The sequence below is a fragment of the Penicillium samsonianum genome, assembly GCF_028829775.1.
Source record: "Penicillium samsonianum strain IBT 33392 chromosome Unknown utg000011l_segment0_segment0, whole genome shotgun sequence".
Taxonomy (NCBI): Eukaryota; Fungi; Ascomycota; class Eurotiomycetes; order Eurotiales; family Aspergillaceae; genus Penicillium; species Penicillium samsonianum.
The window spans coordinates 37,507-57,626 of NW_026643269.1; the positions used below are offsets into that span (position 1 = coordinate 37,507).

General features: G+C 48.4%; 9 protein-coding genes across 9 annotated transcripts; 6 read left to right on the forward strand and 3 right to left on the reverse strand.

The window, feature by feature from the left end:
• Window positions 1–843: 843 nt before the first annotated feature.
• Window positions 844–1,689, forward strand: N7471_013924 (uncharacterized protein; the record flags this gene model as incomplete). Its single annotated transcript, XM_057286642.1, has 1 exon — window positions 844–1,689. One exon carries the CDS (start codon window positions 844–846, stop codon window positions 1,687–1,689), a length of 846 nt encoding a protein of 281 aa, XP_057128711.1.
• A 128-nt stretch (window positions 1,690–1,817) lies between these two features.
• On the reverse strand, window positions 1,818–2,517 carry N7471_013925 (succinate dehydrogenase cytochrome b subunit; the record flags this gene model as incomplete). The annotated part of the gene is made up of 3 exons (XM_057286643.1): window positions 1,818–2,286; window positions 2,347–2,410; window positions 2,481–2,517. The coding sequence occupies 3 exons, from the start codon at window positions 2,515–2,517 to the stop codon at window positions 1,818–1,820; spliced, it is 570 nt and encodes a 189-aa protein (XP_057128712.1).
• Window positions 2,518–6,939: 4,422 nt separating this feature from the next.
• N7471_013926 (uncharacterized protein) lies at window positions 6,940–7,893 on the forward strand (the record flags this gene model as incomplete). The annotated part of the gene is made up of 1 exon (XM_057286644.1): window positions 6,940–7,893. One exon carries the CDS (start codon window positions 6,940–6,942, stop codon window positions 7,891–7,893), a length of 954 nt encoding a protein of 317 aa, XP_057128713.1.
• An 885-nt stretch (window positions 7,894–8,778) lies between these two features.
• On the forward strand, window positions 8,779–10,609 carry N7471_013927 (cytochrome P450; the record flags this gene model as incomplete). Its single annotated transcript, XM_057286645.1, has 5 exons — window positions 8,779–8,992; window positions 9,061–9,917; window positions 9,983–10,093; window positions 10,159–10,325; window positions 10,402–10,609. 5 exons carry the CDS (start codon window positions 8,779–8,781, stop codon window positions 10,607–10,609), a joined length of 1,557 nt encoding a protein of 518 aa, XP_057128714.1.
• Window positions 10,610–11,044: 435 nt separating this feature from the next.
• N7471_013928 (amidohydrolase family protein) lies at window positions 11,045–12,051 on the reverse strand (the record flags this gene model as incomplete). Its single annotated transcript, XM_057286646.1, is given in 3 exon segments — window positions 11,045–11,530; window positions 11,548–11,927; window positions 11,997–12,051. 3 exon segments carry the CDS (start codon window positions 12,049–12,051, stop codon window positions 11,045–11,047), a joined length of 921 nt encoding a protein of 306 aa, XP_057128715.1.
• Window positions 12,052–12,329: 278 nt separating this feature from the next.
• On the forward strand, window positions 12,330–13,268 carry N7471_013929 (4-hydroxybenzoate octaprenyltransferase; the record flags this gene model as incomplete). The annotated part of the gene is made up of 1 exon (XM_057286647.1): window positions 12,330–13,268. The coding sequence occupies one exon, from the start codon at window positions 12,330–12,332 to the stop codon at window positions 13,266–13,268; it is 939 nt and encodes a 312-aa protein (XP_057128716.1).
• A 741-nt stretch (window positions 13,269–14,009) lies between these two features.
• On the forward strand, window positions 14,010–15,472 carry N7471_013930 (FAD-binding oxidoreductase; the record flags this gene model as incomplete). Its single annotated transcript, XM_057286648.1, has 2 exons — window positions 14,010–14,247; window positions 14,298–15,472. The coding sequence occupies 2 exons, from the start codon at window positions 14,010–14,012 to the stop codon at window positions 15,470–15,472; spliced, it is 1,413 nt and encodes a 470-aa protein (XP_057128717.1).
• Window positions 15,473–16,781: 1,309 nt separating this feature from the next.
• N7471_013931 (uncharacterized protein) lies at window positions 16,782–17,925 on the forward strand (the record flags this gene model as incomplete). The annotated part of the gene is made up of 3 exons (XM_057286649.1): window positions 16,782–16,859; window positions 16,949–17,589; window positions 17,616–17,925. The coding sequence occupies 3 exons, from the start codon at window positions 16,782–16,784 to the stop codon at window positions 17,923–17,925; spliced, it is 1,029 nt and encodes a 342-aa protein (XP_057128718.1).
• A 526-nt stretch (window positions 17,926–18,451) lies between these two features.
• N7471_013932 (aldehyde dehydrogenase family protein) lies at window positions 18,452–20,098 on the reverse strand (the record flags this gene model as incomplete). Its single annotated transcript, XM_057286650.1, has 3 exons — window positions 18,452–19,352; window positions 19,388–19,872; window positions 19,988–20,098. The coding sequence occupies 3 exons, from the start codon at window positions 20,096–20,098 to the stop codon at window positions 18,452–18,454; spliced, it is 1,497 nt and encodes a 498-aa protein (XP_057128719.1).
• Between the last annotated feature and the right edge of the window lie 22 nt (window positions 20,099–20,120).

A 20,120-nucleotide genomic window follows, 5' to 3' on the forward strand; every position in this document is an offset into this window, starting at 1 on the left:
TAGTACTGATATCTTGATGGAGGTATATCGTAAAGGCTACTGGTAAGAAAGGACGAGAAGAATCCAGGACAATGCTAATGTATTGTGCTGGTGGAGACAGAGAGATAGGAAGAGTGAGAGGTGCACCTACATGAGTAGATCATCAAGATGAAGACGGCGACATCATAGAGGCCAGCTCCTCGAATCATAACGAGAAACATGCACCCCAGTCAAGCACCGAACCTCATCCTGCTAGGAATAAGCATGATGGGATAGTCTTTGACTTCATCCGCCCAGAAGAATGCGCAGAACTGACCCGCATTGCCTGGAATTTCTCTCGAAACCTTGCTGCCGATTATGGCGTTTCAGGAATGGCAGATGTCGAACGCAATGACACATTAGAAGATGTCAAGCTAGGGGATCCGGTTCTAGATCCAACAAGTGATGGATTTGACCATTACAAATGGGCTCGCATGATGCTGAAGCTGATGGGCAAGGAAGGAGTTCCTGTACGAAGGTCGACCAGTGTGTCATCATATCTGTACCAGGTTCTTTCAACTGATGATCTATAGAACCCCAGGACAGCGTCCAGGTTAGAACTAACCTTAGACATGACCTTTGCACAGAGCATACTCCGTACTGCCTTAGACCTCACGGAAGCGCAGAAATTCAGGGGCTTGGAATTGGTATTCTTATCGTTGATTCCGCTCGACTCCGTGCTCAGCACGGAGTGAAGCCACAGCCACAACGTCTATAGTATTATCAAGTAGTATATATTAGATGCTCGGTAAGCAAGTATACCCAATAATAACCTATAAGAGTTACATTGCTTCGTCTGACAAAATCCGAGCAAGAACCGCAGCCATGAATACAACAGCCGACAAGCGAAATCGATCGCCAGTGGCAAGGGTTTCATGCATGCTAGATTCCCTGGAGATCTATCTGCACCGCCTCTGCACGCGCTCCCGATTCTTCACTCGGAAGAACTGGCAGTACTGCTGTCTCCTGAGCGGCCAACTATCCTTCCTCTGCGCCTTCATGGTCCTCGTCGCCGCGGGGTTTCTCCCACCCATGAAGCCGACCTGGTCCGCTGAGAGGGTCCACGAACACTACTTCTCGCACAAAGAGGGCGTCCGGGCCAGCGTGCCCCTCCTCCTTCTCTCTGGCGGCTTCTACCTCCCCTTCTCAGCTCTGCTCTCCAAGCATCTCCGGCAGATCCCTGGCGTCGATCCCATCCTCCCTGACCTCCAGCTGGCGGCGGGGGCCGCAAGTATATTCTCCATCATGGTCCCCGCAAGCTTCCTAGGTCTGATCACCTTCCGCGACTACGGCCCCGAGTTGACTCTGTTGATCAGCGATCAGTTCTGGCTGAATTTCTTCCTTCCCTGGCCTACCTTTTTAATCCAGGCGTGGACTGTGGCTTGGGCCGCCTTCGCCGACACCAGCGCCAAGCCGGTCTTCTCGAAGACAGTCGGGCTGATCAACTTTGTCGTACCCTTTTTTTACCTGTCACTTACTGGCGTGCATGTGCAACATGAGGGGCCGTATGCTTGGAGCGGTGCACTTACTTTCTGGGTGGCGGCGGTGGCTTTTGGCGTTCAGATCGGAGCGGATACAAACTGCCTGTTTCAAAGGATTCGAGCCATGCCCGACGATGACTGTGCCATTGAAGAAGAAGAGGAAGAAGCCCAAGGCATCGCAGGCCCCTAGGTTACGATATAAAGTAAAATAGTGCATTTGACTCACTCCGATGAAACATTTTGTTCTTTTCTAGCTACTTCGTAAACTGGAGAGTCTTTTCACATGTAGCTGTATGCAAGCTAAATGACCCACCCGACTTAGGCGTCATCCCTCGGTTTCCAGAGTGTCAGGAGTACAGCAACAACGCCTGCAACTCCGACTACTATCCAACCACTCCGAGCTATTTGCTTGTTTGTCAACATTCGGCCAGTATCCCAAACCAGATGACGGATGCCATTGAAGCTGTGGAAGACGAATGGAAGAGCAACTCCAAATTTCAGAGCGAACTGAGCCGATGGCGAAAGGCCACTAAACGCAGCTACTAAGGACTCAGACCCGATATTCCACCCAGTCACTGGGGATAAAAGATAGGCTGTTGCATAGAGGTATAATCCACCTGAAAGGGCAATGCCAGTAATTCGAGTAGCTATACTGACGATCCAGGTGATCTGAGGACGGTAAATAGAGAGATGAGGGGAGACTGGTCGTCTTAAGCGTTGCTGTGCGAGAAGATTCATGGGGTTGTTGGGAGTGTTATTCAACTGCGACGAATATCTGAGACAGAGACTGCCGACGAGAAGCAGGTCATTAGCCAAACGTGGGGATAGCCGTGTAGAGGCTGCTTACCTTCTCGGCAATGCACATCGCCAGTTCAAGCCAGCGCGGCCAAGCCCAACCTGAACGGAGCCAGCTGGACGAGATCGCGAGGTCAGCAAAAGCCTTCATACATCAATGCCAGGTAGGAGGGTAAGAGTGCATACCGCAACCTTGGAGCGGTCGGAATCTGATAAGAAACATAACGGATGAGATGAGTTAGTGGGAGATGTGAGGCCAAGGAAAGGGAGGGGGAGGTTCGACAGTTTTGTTTCTCGTTGGTTGGTCTGGCCAGATGTTTCCGCCACTCGCCGCACTGGCCACGAACAACGGCCCGTTTACAGTAGCAAGTCAGACTTCCAGTTTTTGTCGCACTGTCGATTATTATTATCTCCATTAAGTGGGCCGCTCGGGATAATGATCATTCGAGGCAGCAGCGGCTGTAGCCTCTTAGGTCGTGACTACGGAAGAAAGTACTTTTTACCTACCTGTAGTTAGGGGTCGTGGAAATTGCCAAATGAGGGGTTTTTGACCGTATATCTACATCCAAGACATTATACCCAATTCAGCATATGGGTCAATCTATTCAAAGTTCCATTGTGGATCGATGGTTGAAGCTCCTTCGACCCACACGTCAGCGCTAAGTATGTATTAACACTCAACCTCAACAAGCAGACTCGTTTGATTGTCAAAATAACATGACCGTTTCAACCCCGTGCATCAATGCCTGCCCCAAAGGGGAGAAGGAGTAGCTGTCATTAATGCCATATCGTTAGTTCCATTGCCAGTTAACTAGTTCCTCATTAACCACACCAAGACGATAGAAACCCAATCTTCAATGGGCTAACAAGCCGACTCCATCCATAGTTGAAGACAACTAGCCGCAAAGGGGATGAGGTAGTCCAACTTCCATCCGAGCCCGTTTTTCTCATCGCACACCTATTCCACTAGGGCGGCAACATCCTGGGTATTCCCCTGGTTGAAGGGTACAACCACAAGCTCTGAGCCTCGGGCTCTATGCTCTATGTATAAGGCTTGATACTTTCGCGCTACCTCCGGAGATATGGACGAGGCCGTCACAAGCACTCGTGCTCCCCATTATAGGAAATTCACAATTATAGCGATATATCCGATTATAGCCCCTATGATCAATACCGTTTTGGTACTTAGGGAGTCACCTTACGTTTCCCCTTAGTGGAAAACCTGGTAAAGATAACGGGTCAGCTCCGCGGGGTAAAGCACTACAGATTCTGACAGTTTGGGACCAGTTTGGGACCATTTACCCGATTCATGAAAATATACATAAATCAATAAGCGACCGGACTAGGTAAGGGCCTTGGTACTTGGTGCCCAGGTGATCTTACTCATCTTACTCATCTGCCACTAGTCTTCTGCACGGCCCAGTCCGACCCGAACCCAACCCAACCCAATTTGGGGCCCAGGATTGGGTTGGGTCTGGGCCCGGGCCCCAAATTGGGTTACAAACATGACAAACACATTAACGTATGTCACAAGCGAGTGATGCACCCCCAAAACACCATAGTAAATGCGATATTTTATAACGTTATATCTCAGTAATCACGTGCTTTGTTTGGTTTGATTCTCATTCCACACCTATCGATAAGATTTTTTTAAACACTATATATTAGTTTCAAGAAAATCAGAAAGCTGCATTAATATGGTATTGAAAATTACATTGCTTAAAGTCAGAAATATATATATAGTCACCCCACAAAAGTTTCCGTAAAACCCTTCCCACCTCAATATATATATATATGCAACCTACACATTTCAATTAATTTACATACTACCAATTTAAAATGCATGCTTTTAAAAAATAGGAATTAAATATATAAATGGCTAATTCATTAAACCTATATTTTTAATATCTAGTATACCACCCTTTAGCTACAATTATAGCCTTATATCGACGATTTATACTCTAGATTAACCGGTCAAAGTAATCCTAGCCTAGCTCCTTCTATACTTTATAAATTAATTCCTAAAAATATGTAACTAACTACTCTTTAGTCCCTTTAAATTTAACTAGGTTAGGATTAAGGCGATCGATCATTTCTTTTAGCTTCGCCTAGGTATATTTAATAGGGTTCAAATCCGGCGAATACGGTGGCTAGTTAGTAGTAGGAATTATATTCTCCTATAACTACGCTTTAATAATTTTAGCTATATAAATTAGAGCGTTATTATATATCAAAATACGCCCCGAATTTATAAAAAATTAAGGTAGGTTTTCTTCGAGGGTTTCGAGATATAACTATAAAGAATAGATCGCGATTTATTTAATTTAAATTAGAATAACTACTACTAAATATCGCTCCTTAAATTATAATTAAGATTCGTTTTAATTTTAAATAAGTGACTATATATTCTTTTTTCTATTTTTTATTCCGGTAGTTTAGATAGAAGACCTAATATACGCGCTTCCTTTTTTTAATTTCTACCGAATATTCGTTAGACTAAACTACCCGTTTCTAGTCTTCCTATATCTAATTCTAGTGCTCTAAAGCCTAAGTAAGATATAGAGCGGTAACTTCCGGTTTTAAATAAGGTCTTTTCTATACTTTCTAATATCTATAGCCTAAGGATTTTAATATTCGAAGGAGGGTATTATTAGATATAGTTAAACCACTTTATTCATATATCTCGGAGTAAAGAATAAAGGGATCACGCGGAATTAAACGTAGTATTAAACTTTTATTATCTTCCGATAGAATTGGGGGGCGACCGGTTCGAGGAAGGGTTTTTCTACCGGCTTATAGGGATTATTAATCGAGGGTAAATTAGATCGTTAAGGTAGATAAACTATAAAGCTTTATAATTAAGGTGATTAAGCAGCCTATAGATACCTAGCCGGTAATTTGACCCCTTAGGTTTAGAGAGAGTTTAGTCTTCCTCACCCTATTAGAATTAATAGGGTCTAGGGGTGTTCTTAGAACCATGGTTAATAGTTGAAAATAGTGGGTTAGTTAAGACGCGATTTAAAAACGCAGGTGTAGGGCCATTTTTACGGAAACTTTTGCGGTAGAACTGTATCTCAACCCTAACATCATAAAGGTTTTCTAAACTCCTTAGAGAGGCTAGATATAACCTAAAAAGCATTAAGCTATAAGGAGAATTCTGTATACACCACTGTTGCTGAGATTTCAAGTTGTAATGTATCGCATTTACTATGGTGTTTAGACCTCATAACCGCCCGCGAGCCGCCCTCTGAGGGCCGCCCACAGACCCGCACTTTTGCGGGCGGAGGGCGGGCTACTCCTACCCGCGGGCCGGGCGGGTTATTTGCTTACCCTCTGAGGGCGGCCCTCCGAACATTTCGAGGGCCGACAAACATGACAAACATAGAATATTATGAAATAATAGGAGAAGTCAGCAGTATTATACATATGAATTAGGAATTATACATCCGAATTAGGAAAGGTCAACTTTTTTATGCAAATGAGGGCGGATGAGGGCCACCCTCCGCCCGCGAGGGTCGGGCGGAGGGCGGGAGATGCCGGCCCTCTAAATGTTTTTAATGAGGTCTAATGGTGTTTCAGGATGCGTCACTCGTTTGGGTGCGTCGCTCGCTTGTGAAATACGTTAATATTTCTAAGTACATAACTGCATTTCATAGCTATAATCCAGGGCATTTACTTTACAGCCACTGCTTTGATCCAAAAGAATTTCGCTAGGTACGAGTGTCAAAGAAAGGCATTAATTAGGAAGTCATTCATCTATTCAGCTAATGGTATTCGAATATATCATCTTCCCTATTCTTACGTTTCCGCCCTAGTGACGAACCAACCATAATTACATATGTACTAGTACGTAACTATTATGTAAACAGTTTTTAGTTTATTTTTCGTACCTAGGTACCGACTCACGCCAAGTCATACATACATATATGTATCCCTTGGAGTAGACATGGCCAGTGGTACCGAGTAAATGTCTCATCTTACCCGGGAGACGCCACAGGGGCTGCATGATATCTGCATCAGGGCGAAAGCGCAACGAGGAAGAGGATTATATTTTCATCGGGCCAAAGTGGGGGTCCAGTCCTAAACGCCACATTACAAGCGAGAAATTACAACATTACATCTTAACGACCAAACTCTATATCATCGCAGGATCTCTTGGCCAGTCCAGGCGGGGAAATACCATTAGGCACAGGGATGTGAATCCTGAGCTCCAAATCTTCCTGCCATGAGTCTAGCTGCGATCTAGTTTTGGCCTCTAGCCAGAATTGCTCCCGTCTCACTGTGGTGTATTATGGCAGTATAAGCCCTTTAGCATATAAGGGGGCCGCTCTGACCGGACGTAGAGGTGGCTATTGTTATCTATTACGCAATACTTGACTTCGGAAAAGCATTGAACAGCCCGGTGCAACTCCGTGCTCTTAGTTGATTGGTACATATTAGAGACGAGGGCTCTGTACAAATTACCTACTTGCTCGGCCGAACCTCTAGCACAGCGCGCAGTTGATCGCGGTAAGTACAATGCATAACTGTCACTTTTGCTGTTGGAGAGAATTGGCTAACATCTATGAATCCCGGAATACAGGTCATCATTCGAACGCGAAATCTACCTAGGATAAGTCGCCCATGCAACCGACAACAGCAACCGATGTATACTTCAGCTACCGATGTATACTTTGCCCTTGACAGCCAAGGCGCTGTCATCGTAATCAAATTGAACGAGGGAGAAATTATAGAGCGCACAGTCTTCCCAGAATCTCACTTATCGCCTTCTTGGATCAATGCTCTGCATGAGATGAGAGCGAGTATGGAGACAAATGCTATTGAGCCGTGCGGTATCTCGTTCCTGCAGCAGCATGGCAGCCGTGCTCTCGGATTCGACCGGACACGCTTCGCTGCTTCAGATCGGGAACACGAACCAGCAGTTCCCTACATGCAGGGACTACTACAGCCACATCTAGACTCCCCCATCCCATTGGAAGGCGGGGTAAGGACCGCGGACTCCGGGGTGGAATTCCTGTTCGACATCCCTGGCTTGTCCGATACCTGGGATGATGTTGACCCATTCAACTCGTCGTGTGTTCCTGCCTTGCTCGAAAATGCTCCAATTGTTCATGTTTCAGGAGAATCTAATATGCGGGACCCAAGGACCGATGGTGGTTGCGAATCAAGGCCTATGGGACTGAAACGGGCACACAAACTTCATCGAATGTTGCATGCGCTAGAGAACCACCCAGTGATCAGCCGGGAAGACCATAACAGACAGGTTGAGGGACTTTACAACGGGCCGCAACTACTGACATGCTCTCAGGACGCGTCGATGGTCCAGTTCGCCGCAGTTCTTGGTAGACACAGCAGCGTCTCCGCCGCGGTAGGAACTATTTATGGATTGCTTAGCTGGAATCTCTTTGGGTTAGAGGAGGATCGCCTGGTAAAGGAGGACAGGCTGTCTCCTTATATTGCAGCGAAGCAGGTCCGAGATATCCCCATATTAGTCACACCGTCAATTGAGCTCGCTGACCCGCACCCTTGCCATCCAGATGAATCAGAAAATGACAAGTGCACTACCCCGTCGGGGGAAATCGAAGGATTGGGCAAGTGATGGACGTAGAGCGGCAAAGGCAGTATTTGGAGCCTTGAAGGGTGCCAATATCCAGGAGCAGTCATTTGCCTTGATGCTCCTTGCAGGTAGTGTACCCCCCACCCCTTCATGTGCGTTTTGGAGTCTCTACTTATGTGTTTGCATAGAACTTTTTAGTCTTGACTACCTTTTGAAAATTGCACATTTCCCGTCTATCAGAATGACTTTCCAAGAGCAGTTCGCGAGAATTATTGGATCTCGGAGTGCCGAATGGAACCTCTATCGGGGAAGCGGCTATAAAGTGTTTGACTACCAGCTATTCTTGCATCTCAATGGTCACTCTTTACCAGGCTACAAGCCGGCCAGTCAAGTGATATAAAAATTGGAGCAATTACGAATCCACTGCTGCAGATATATTCTAGCGAGATCTCAAAGTGTCGCCTAAAACTGAATCCACCCAGCGGGTCATGAGAATGAATAAATGTACGACAAACAAATCAGCGCAGATCTCACCGTAAATAAACCGATTTTTGCTCACTTTTTCCTCACGTCAAAATAGTAGTTGTTCGCTGAACACCACAAGTTTTCGTAGAGAGAGAGAGTCAACCCCTGGCTCAACCGCTTGACTAACGCGAACTACTGGAGTTAGTATTGGACCAGCCCTAGGTATTCAGGTCTAGATTGGGTGCTGAGTCTGCCGATGCAGTACGTCCTCACCTTTTTTCGGTATGAAGGTGAAACTCCGTGCTTAGCACGGAGCTTAAGTACTAGAGATAATTCACACCTAGTACATCCGAAACTTGATTTATGTTGTCTTATTGCGACTCGCTATATCCTCATTTCCATGTCCAGCAGACAGTCAAGAACCATCTCACATACAGCTCAAGCCGCTTATGACTACCAATGATGATGTTGGTAGATGACTTTGGTATATGGCCGATCGCCGCGGCGCTGGTTAGCCTCTTTATTGGCAAATGCCTGCTAACCATATATTGGCATCCATTGAGTCGATTTCCCGGGCCTATACTGGCCCTCATCGGGCCGTTCTACGAGTTCTATTATGATGTTATCAAGGACGGGACATTCCTCTGGGAAATTGAGAGGATGCATCAAAAATATGGTCAGACAAAAGACAGGGTCCATTTATATCTACTTTGACGAAAGGAAATGCTAACCACCCTGCAACAGGCCCAATCGTCCGGATAAACAGAAGGGAGCTGCATATTCGCGACTCGGAATTCTACTCCCAGATATACGCTGGAAACAGTCGAAGGATCGATAAAGATGCACCAACTGTTCAGGCCTTCGCCGTGCCCACCTCCGTGGCGGCTACTGTCAACCATTACCACCATCGTGCACGCCGCGGCTATCTCAACCAGTACTTTTCGAAGCGCTCTGTCGGCGATCTCGAACCAATCATCCGAGAGAGAGTTGACCGGTTATGCGGACGCTTCAAATGTGCACTGCAGACACAAGAGGTGATCAGCTTGGACTCGGCCTTCTCCGCTCTGACAGCGGACATCATCACCTCCCGCCTGTATGGAGAGCACTTTAACTATTTGGGGCTCGAAGACTTCAAATTCGCTGTCCGGGAGACCTTTGAAGGCATGTCGCTAGTGTTCCACCTATCTCGATTTATCCCCTTCTTGATGGCAAGTCTCAAGCTCCTCCCAGTCGCGATCATCAGATTGATAATGCCGAGTGCGGCTGATCTTCTGGAGATTCGCGAGGACATCAAGCGCAATCTCCTTTCTGCTCTAGACACCAAGAGCCAGACTCAGTCTAGTAGATCAGTAATTGCAGCTGCGCTCAAAGATCCACAGATTCCGCAGGAGGAGAGAAGCATTGATCGTTTGATGGATGAAGGGACCACTATTATTTTCGCTGGGACGGAAACTTCTGCGCGAGCCCTGAGTGTGGCCTTGTTCCATTTGCTCGACACCAAGTCACATCTGAAGAAGCTGCGAGATGAACTCAACTCTAGCTTGGGGACCCGAGCGAGCAAAGAATGGACTCTCTCCGATCTAGAAGCTCTTCCATTTCTGGTGGGTCAACTTTCCCCCACCACCGGTAGACCTTGCCAGAGCTTGTCTTAACCTCGTATATATAGACCGGCGTCGTGAATGAATGCCTTCGCTTATCCTTTGGTGCTGTTGGACGTCTTCCGCGGGTAGCCACGCACGACGCACTGCAGTACAGGGAGTATATAATTCCACCCGGCGTAAGTAATTCAATTTATCCCTCCATGCCACCAAGGATCCATACTAATACTTGCTGCCACTACAGACTCCTGTCAGCCAGTCTACCTACTTTGTCCATACAGATCCAGCAGTATACCCCGATCCATTTGTCTTCGATCCCGAGCGATGGATCAAGGCTGAGAATGACGGCGTTCCGCTGGGAAGGTACCTAGTCAGCTTTACCAAGGGAACACGCCAGTGCCTTGGATTAAAGTAAGTACTGTGACGAACCCTCCCAAAATTCGAGAATCCAGAATCAACGTGGGCCTAATTGAACATAATTCTCCAGCATGGCGCACGCCGAACTCTACATTGCTATCGCTAGGGTCGCGCATGCATTCGACATGGAGCTTTACAATACAACTAAAGATGATATCGAAGTTTATCATGTCCGCTTGGTAGGGTATCCAAAGAAAGTGCGTGGGCAGTCACCAGGAAAGGGCCAGGTCAAAGTCAAAGTCACCAACATAACGGAAGCTAAGGCTGAAGAAAGCTAGCTGTGTAGGGATATCTGCCTTGTTCATCGATTTCAGCCATTTCCTTTTTTTATTCATCGCCTAAAGGTGGGCTCGCTGTCGCACTCGGCAGTTTGGCGGATTTGCGGACTTCCAGATACTTAAGATACAGTCTGCCTATCGTTCCGGCATCAGTTACATTAAGCCAAAAAATTAAGTCCAGCGGCAAAGGAATACAGACAGCACTGCCATATCTGAAATTTGGTGCCTTACCTGCCGGCCGGTCATGACGAAAGGTTGTAGTAATAGGATTCCTGGAATAAACACTCAGTGTGAAGCTACACTATGCCTAACTGATGGAGGATCTACAGCTTCTCAGGAGAAAAACGCGAGCGAATGGAGATGAGCGGTATGGAATGGAGTGAGAGCTACTGATATCTAGATGGGTGGTCACTTGACCACCATCAACACTAACTATCACTGTTTCTGAAGACGCGGGAAGAGAGCCCGTGCGTTCTTCCAATATATCATCTCTCTTGTCTCCTCATCCATCGGGTACTCGTCCAACTCCCTTGCGAAAGCGGCAGTTGCTAAGGTTGGTGCAAATGGGAAGTCACTACCGTACAAGATATGATTGTGGGGCACGTGCTGCAGCAACAGATCCAAAGTATAAGCAGAGCTCGACAGAGCCAGATCAAAGTAGAAGGCTCTAAAGTCCTCGAGGATCTCGTGGGCCGGCTTGGGTGGAGGGTTGAGGTGGGCGGCAAATGTTGGGATGAGAGCCGACGCTCGCCGAATCAGGTACGGGAGCGTGCCGCCGGCATGGGACAATATGACTTTGCAGCTGGGGAAGTCGCGCAGGGTGTTGTTCATGATCATATCCAGCGCTGTGTTGGTAGTTTCCTGGGGGAATTCGGCGACAGTGGGGTCCACATATTGGTTGAATCGGGCCCCCCGAGGAAGCTGGAGCCTGGGTGCACCAACACCACCGCACAACGCCGGTTCAATTCTTCCCAGATACGGGTGAAAGATGGATGGCCCAGGTATGCATCGCCGTAGCGAGCAAGCAACATCACACCGTCTGCTTGCAGATGGTCAAAGGCATGGCGGATTTCCAGCAAGGCATTTTCGGGGTCCAACAGCGAGGGAATCGCTGCAAAGAATCCGAATCGCTTTGGGTCTTGGTCTCGTACTTGGGCTGCATATTCATTGACCTGCCTTGCTACCGCACGACCTTCCTCGCCGTCGAAGACAAAAGTAATTGGGAAGGACAGAATGGCAGTTCTTGCTCCAACGGTATCCATGTACTCGCTGCTCACTGGGGGTGACCAGCGCGGGACCGGCGGGCCCTTCCTCTGGCCTATTAACGACTGAGCAAGTTCTGGAGTTTGTCAGCCTTGCGTTCGTTCTGTTGAGACTTGAAACCTACTGGCAACAATCTCCTCGGGTAGATAGTGGTGGTGGACGTCAATCTTTCCTTCCATGTTGATTGCTATGGATTTGCTGCAGGTTGTAGTCACGAACGCTTCGATTTTAGTGGGATCTCTGGCTGTTTTATAAGAATGAGAATACAGTGGTTCAATATCAGCTGTAGGTTCTACATATATATATAGGTATGTATGCTCCGTGCCTGAGCACGGAGCATGGGAATGTGATCTCTCCCCACATGTGCATATATTTAGCTATCTTCCTCACCAAATATGTCCAATTCTCAGTTTGCCACGCTTTTTCCATGGCAATCCACTTGCTTTATCCCTTGGAAATGTCCCCCATACCCCGTGGATCGACTATCCTCTCTTACCTCCCCAGTTCTTGGATACCGTACGCCCAGCTAATCCGACTTGATAAACCCATTGGATTCGCTATCGTTTATCTCCCGTACCTCATTGGCATCATTTATGCGGCCAGTATCGCACCTGATGTCCTCCCCGTCTCTGAGCTCCTAGATCGCGCCCGGATCTTCCTGACGGGGAGCATCCTTCTGCGCTCGGCAGGATGCACCTGGGACGATATTGTCGATCAAGACTTGGATCGCAAGGTTGAGCGTAGCCGTGGACGGCCGATTCCGAGAGGCGCCATCTCTACTACCAATGCGTTTTTGTTCACACTCGCCCTCTCCGCCATGGGCGTATACAACCTCCGGTTACTACCTATTGAGTGCTCCTTCGACGCAGCAGTCATCGTTGCCCTATCGTTGATCTACCCTTACCTCAAACGATTCACCAATTACCCCCAGGTCGTGCTTGGTCTGACCATCGCATTCGCCATCATTATGGCAACACATTCGCTGGGGGTGGATCCGTGGGCCTATCCCACTCACATCTCAACATGGAGTCTGTATCTCTCGATTGTGTTGCTGATGATGTTATACGATATTATCTACGCGCGGCAGGATACCACGGATGACGTCAGGGCCGGCGTAAAGGGCATGGCTGTGCGCTTTCGACATTCCATCAGGTTGTTGGCTTCTTTGATGGCCCTAGCCATCACGATCTTTCTGGGTATAGTGGGCATCGGTTCCTCAATGGGCCTCGTGTACTACATCCCCGCGGTTGGTGGTACAGGTTGCAGCTTGTGTGCCATGGTCTTGCTCATGGACCTAAGCAACCCAAATAGTTATCATAGATATGTTGGGGGCGCGTATATGGTGACTAGTATCTGCATTCTTGGAGGCATGGCTGGGGAATATGCCTGGAAGTGAACAAACGAGCGTGCTCGAGGTTGGACTATATTTCGTACTTTACTGGAAGACGTCCGCCGATGTCTGCTGTGCGCAAGCCCTCTGCCTCGTGTGCTTCTGCCCTGCATGCCGGGGGTAAGGTACTCAAATGGCCAATGGTCCTGCTTTCTGCTCGAATCTGCTATCCAAGGTAGCAAAAATGTACCTAAAACCTTAGCATAGCACGTCTCAATACCCCACGGGAGGTCCCAGACGTTAAACAATACAACGCAACGTGCACCGGCGTCATTTCTGCCCATCTAGTGAACATTTACCTAGCAAAGAGAAATCTAGTTCCCAAAGTTACTACTGCATTTGCTTTCATGATCTTTTTGGTATAGGGTTCAATCTCCTTTTCATGAAAACACGTAATGCTCATCAAGTGACACTGGTGTCTATCAGAAAAGCAGTAGGAGCGGCCCTTCGTGTTAATATCGATAGCCTTTCATTTCCTCAAGGACATATGTCCGATACAATGGTCATCTAAGCCATTGAACATATAACGATGTCCGTTCTAGGTCTGGATGGTGGGTAGGTGTTTATTAACTGGTATCACGAGAAAAGAAATATAAACCACCTGCAAGCCTTCTCTAAATACCACTTCTCTCATTCTCTCAATCACCCTTCCCTGCTTCGCATTCGGCATTCGGCATTCAGCATCCTGCAGTAGGTAGGGACTTTCTTTAACCTGGACTCGTGATTACCAACATCCCTACATTGGCTATGGGTGATATCTCTTTGGAGGAGCAACTGCTCCGTGCTGTCGGAAGCGACGTTTCACTAGTGACCTTCCCCGTGACTCCCACGAGCGTTCCAGTGTTCAACCGCAACATTCCATTGATACCAAAAGCTATCATCTTTCCACAATCTGTTGAGCAAGTGGCGGAAATAGTGAAGTGTGCTGCCGCTGCTGGGTACAAGGTCCAGCCAAAGAGTGGCGGGCACAGTTACGCAAACCATGGTATAAAGCCCTCCAATTGACAGGCTTGACTCAGAGGTTAATTTTGTTAGGATATGGGGGCGCCGACGGGGCCGTTGTCGTGGACTTGAAGAATCTCCAGAAGCTCTCCCTCGATGACTCGAGTCACGTTGCAACTTTCGAGGCGGGCGCTCACCTGGGAGACATTGCACGATTTCTCTATAAGAAGGGAAGAGCAATGGCGCATGGAACGTGCCCTGATGTCGGCCTCGGAGGACACGCTACCACGGGGGGTATGGGTCCCGCTTCACGCCGATGGGGGCTGGCGATTGACCACATCCTTGAGATGCAAGTTGTCCTCGCAGATGGACAGATACTTCGAACGTCTCAGACAGAGCACGAGGACTTGTTTTTTGCGCTAAGAGGTGCCGGTGCCAGCTTTGGGATTGTGACTGAGTTCGTGATGCGGACGCAGCCAGCACCTACACAGGCCGTCCAGTATGAGTGTCTGTTCGATTCTACCGATCCAGTGGTAAGATCGAATGTTTTCAAGTCCTGGCAGCGGCTAGTTGCAGACCCTGCGCTCCCCCTAGAGCTGCACAGTATGATTGATGTCTTCGAACATAAAATGGTGATATCGGGAACCTTCTTCGGTCCACGGGAGAGGTTTGATGCTCTTGACCTGAATGCCCGCTTTCCGGAGAGTCAAGGTAGCGAGGTCACCGTCACATCAGACTGGATGCAGTTAGTGGATGGTTGGGCGAACCATGTGCTTCGCGAGTTCGGTGGTGGAGCTCCACGAGCCTTCTATGCGAAGTCGTTGAACTTTAACGCGCAAAGCCTCATGCCGCCACCTGTTATTGACACCTTATTCCACTTTCTAAGTACATGGACTCGGACCCGAGGGAGGCTTTTCTTATCGTTTCATCTCGGAGGCGGCGCCATTGCGAACGTTCCAGCAGACGAAACGGCGTATCCGTATCGAGACACTTTATTTTGGGGGCAGTTTGCTGTGGCTGGACCGGGAGTCTTGCCTGAAAAGTCAAAGGAGTTTGTCAGCTGCATCGTTAGTATCATCACCGGGGGTGTGCCAAACGGCGTCTTCGGGGCATACGTGGGACACGTTGACCCCTCCTTGCTCAATCCCCAAGAGGCGTACTGGGGTCCAAACCTACCCAGACTGGGGCAGATCAAAACATATGTTGATCCCCGAGACGCCTTTCATAATCCGCAAAGCGTGGCTGTACTCGATGAAGCAGGCGCTTGAGTTGTTATTGTGCTCCCGACCGGTGTGTAGGGTTCTATACGATCGGCGCCTGAGGTAGTGACTGCTTAGCAGTCGGCCAAGTGATTGGGTGAAACCCGACGTATTTGCGAGCCAATTGGAATATCTGAGTGGGGCATTATCATTCAAGCGAAGTACAAGTTTCAACAAATGACGCCTTTTCAGCGTAGCCTGATAATGTAGTAGCGAGGTAATAAGTTACGTAGCATGCAGCTGCTTATGAATTCTAGCTACTACCTGGTAGGAAGCACTATTTAGGCCACTATATGTAGCGGATTTCCAGGTGGCCCGTTTATATCTGAATCACCCCACACCTTCCAACTGCGAATGGCAAGAACAAAATTTCGTAACTATGTAGGAATTTAGAGGGTAGATTTTATGGTGGAGATGGAAAATTGATGGATGGTAAGAAAGTTGGAGATGAGAGAGGTGAGAAATGAGATGTGGGACATGCGGAACAACATTCATTTTAGGGACATGACATATACTTTAACGGCATGATCTGGGCGACTTGCGGTGGCAGCCTATATTTTTCGAATCCCGACTACTCCGTCTCCCTCCGCGTTGCCAAGCCCAGGCTACTGCTAATTTCGCCTTCATATTTTTAGGAGATAGTGTGAATATTTCACCCGGACAAAATCAGCTTCTGTGGATGCTGAAGCCAAACGTGCCACTGTGGATGAAGATAATCATAAATCATTTTAAAGACATGGACTCTAGCATCCCTAACTTGCCACATATTCCTACTATAGTGTAGTAGTATAGAATAATATACTAGTAGTATTAAAGCCTCTGGTCTTTTCTTTGATAGCAAATCAATAAACGTTAGTGGGGCAAGTATCAACTATATATAAATCATATAATATTAGGAAGATCGATAACTATAAAAAGTGTGGCGATCCTTGGCTGTCTTCCAAGGTTGAAACAACAGCCTTACCAAGTTGCAGCAGCCTCTTGTTATCTCACTACCATTGACGAGGGAGTTTCCGAGATCACACTATCTGTCTGTGGCTGCTACGGACTGCAAGCAGCAGCACGACATTTGCTGCAACTTGTGACTTCATATATCAATCCCCATCTCAGCCTCCACAAGACGGAAATCAGCTGAATTCGGGCTCCGTTACCTCAACAACCACTGCAGAAACGTTATGGCTCTCCAGTCCTCCTCCATATCATATTGGAAGACGCCGCCCGCTCGTATCCTCACAACATCGCCATCGACAAGGTGCCGGGCAGCTGTGTGGGTCTAGACACACGACGCGAGGTAGCATACGAAGCACTGAATGCCAAGATGCCGTCCTCTACACATGAGATACGGGTGGTGCTTCAAAAGCTCGAGTGGGCGGCCTGCCAGGCTGGGCAGAAGCTGGTGGCCATCTTTCTGCACAACCCCACCGACCTTAACATCTCCATGAGCGGCATCTCCAAGGCTGCACATGCCTTTTGCCCCCTACAAAGAAATGCCCCATAGGAGAGGCTCCGCGATCTGCTGGTCGATCTCTAGCCCAGGTATTTTGGGAGTCGGGGCCAACCCGTGGGCTGGCACTCAGTTGGGCAAAGGCATCATCTAGATCGACTACCTTAATTCCACATCCTGCTGGCAGTCGTGCTCTAGTCTTCCTAGAGACCCCAAGTTGGTTAGACGTCACGCAGCTGGAAATACATGAAGTCCTGGCCGCCAATATCATCGGTGATTTGATCAACACAGTCGAGAAACAGCTAGCAAAGGAGGCACTCGGTGCCGCTCCCGTAGTCGTTCACGAGCCTAAGCCTGATTCCAGCTTCATCCCAGCCAGGCCTGGTGCAGCTGTCATCCCGACAGACGATGCCGAAGAAGTGTTTGACCTTCCCGTCAATGCCAAACTACGCTACTTCGACTACCACTGCCGTGTGCAGTGTCTCGTGGCTCTTGGCGTCGACCCAGAATATTATGATACTATCATGTACGTCGGCGGGCCGCGGGTGGCGCTCTTCGTGTGCAAGATCCCGCAGGATATAGACCCTGCCCGGCTCCAGTGCACGGTCGACACGGTGTTACCGCGGTACGACTGCTTTCGCACCGTCATCGTGCCCGTCGAGCACCCTATTACGCCCTTTGCGTAAAACATCATCTCGCCGCCGGTAGTGTCATTTGCGACGACACAGACACCGAATACCGCAACAGCCTCTGGAGCCATACGATCAATGGCATCCAGACAGCCGCCGAGGCCAGCATAAGCGTCGACAAACCCAGCCTCACCGTAGCGTGGGTGTCATCACCTAATCGTGTTCGCTGTGCTATAATCAGGGCAATATTCCACAGTGTCTATAATGGCACGCGGATCAACTTCCGTATTTGGGCTGTGCTGGCCGAGTATGCTAAGCCCGGGTCCGCGCCGCCTATAGATCTGCTGCCGATCCGAACTGCTGTAGAGCTCAACCTCGGCTACGACTAGATAGAGACCGCCATGTACATACATACGTACTGCCCGGACCGTCTCGCTGGCGTCCCCGGAAGCCGGATTGACGATCGTCGGCCCGCCTGCTTTACCTGTCTCTTGGCGTGCTCCTCTGCGACTGTGGAAACCCGCGGGCTCTGCCGCTTTTTGCTCACTGAGTAGCACAGTTTTTACCCTCAAGCGCCCTTATCCGCTAACTGAACATTATGTGAGCACACTGACTTACTCGCCAACCATTAATATAATAAATATATTAATAAAATGCAACATGTTCGTACTATCACGTATAACACAAAAGGCCTGGCATCATCAATGTGATCGATCATTCATCGTGGTAAACTGGCTGCAATTAATTACGCCATAATGAAGATTTCAATTCTTCAATGAATGTCGGATGTACTTCAAATTGCACTCAAAGCAAACGTTGAGAAAGCAGCAAGGTTGATGTCGTTGTATATTAGGGAGTTTCAATAAAAGGGATAAACAACATAAAGCACACATCTGATTGCCGTCCTCAACTATCTTATCTAGGTCCAACGTCCATATTCACAGTGATGGTTTTGGATTCCAGATAACTTTTAACAGCCGCATAACCGCCCTCACGACCTCCATTCCCGCTTTCTTTCCAACCTCCAAAGGGAACAGTGACTGTCGGGAAAAAATTGGAATTGATCGCCACAGTTCCAGACTCAAGTCGCCCTGATACTCTCAATGCACGAGCAATATCGCTCGTGTAGACACAGGCAGATAAACCATAGTTGGTATCGTTTGCAAGTCGAACAGCTTCATCTTCAGATCTGAAGGTTTGGATTCCCAACGCTGGACCGAAAATCTCTTCCTTCCAGACAGAGGATTCAAGCGGAGGGCTCTTCATTATTGTTGGTTCAACGAAATTACCATTAATTTCGCCACCCGTAAGAAATTCGACTCCATCTTTCTTGCTTTGCTCAAAAAAGGCCTGGACGCGCTCTGTTTGCGCTTTATCAGCCAGCGGTCCAAGAAACGTCTCTTTCGCCAAAGGGTCGCCCATGGTATTCTTGAACATCTCGAAGCGAGCCTTTAACCCTGTCGCGAACTTTTCGGCGATATCTTGATGAATGATGACTCTTGTCGCAGCAACGCAGACCTGGCCGGAGTTGAGCAGAAAGTTCTGTGAGGAATTCTCAAGCGCGTTCTCAAGGTTCGCATCAGAAAAGATGATTGAGGGTGATTTACCCCCGAGTTCGAGGGTAACGCGCTTAAGGTTACTGTTCGTCGCGGAGACCTGGACTTTTCGTCCTGCTTTCACAGAACCAGTGTAACTGATCTTTTTTATGCCCATATGAGATGCGAGTAGCTCCCCTGTCGACCCAGGGCCGGATATGATGTTGATGACGCCGGGGGGAAACCAGCTTTCTTTACTAGTTCCCCAAAGGCCAAGGACCCTAGAGGTGATTTCTCCGAGGATTTGAATATGAACGTGTTTCCAGCTGCAATAGCGGGCATGGTCTTCATGCAGAGGAAAACCAGGGTGGCATTCCATGCGGCAATACCAGCGCAGACACCCAGGGGTTGGTAGCGCACCAGTTTGAAACGTCCATCGCCATCCTCTGGTTGCATCTCTCCAGGAAGCTTGTCGCACCATCCGGCGTAATACCGGACAATGGGTCCCAAGAGTGCGCCAAGTCGAGCGCCAAAGGCAGTTGGCTGTCCCATTGCAATGCTTTCGAGCTTCATTAGGGCAAGATATTCCAAATCAAGCAGATCGGCAAGTTTCAGCATGATCTTTTGACGCTCGCTGCTGGCCATCTTGCCCCAACTTCCCTCGAACGCAGATTTGGAAGATGCCACTGCATCGTTGACGTCCTCTTCCCCAGCACAGTGGACGTCTTCTGTAACAATAGAGTTATCGGTGGGGTTTCGAACCGTCCAATACTGGCCTGATTTGGCAGAGGTGTACTGAGGCTAATAGTAAGCTACGATGCTAGGGAAGGGGGACAATCGGCCAAGCTTCGTCAATGGCCGATTTGGGCGCGGATATCTGAAGGAGGGGGTATCGCGTTGGCATCAATGAGCTTACCTTGTTGTTAATGAATAGCTTGGTATGAAAGGCGGCGTTTGGAGCATCAGTGTCATCTACGGTGCAATTTCCTGGGGAGGAGGAGGAGAGCGGGGCATTCGCTGTCGTCATGTTGCGATTGGGGAATTTTGTC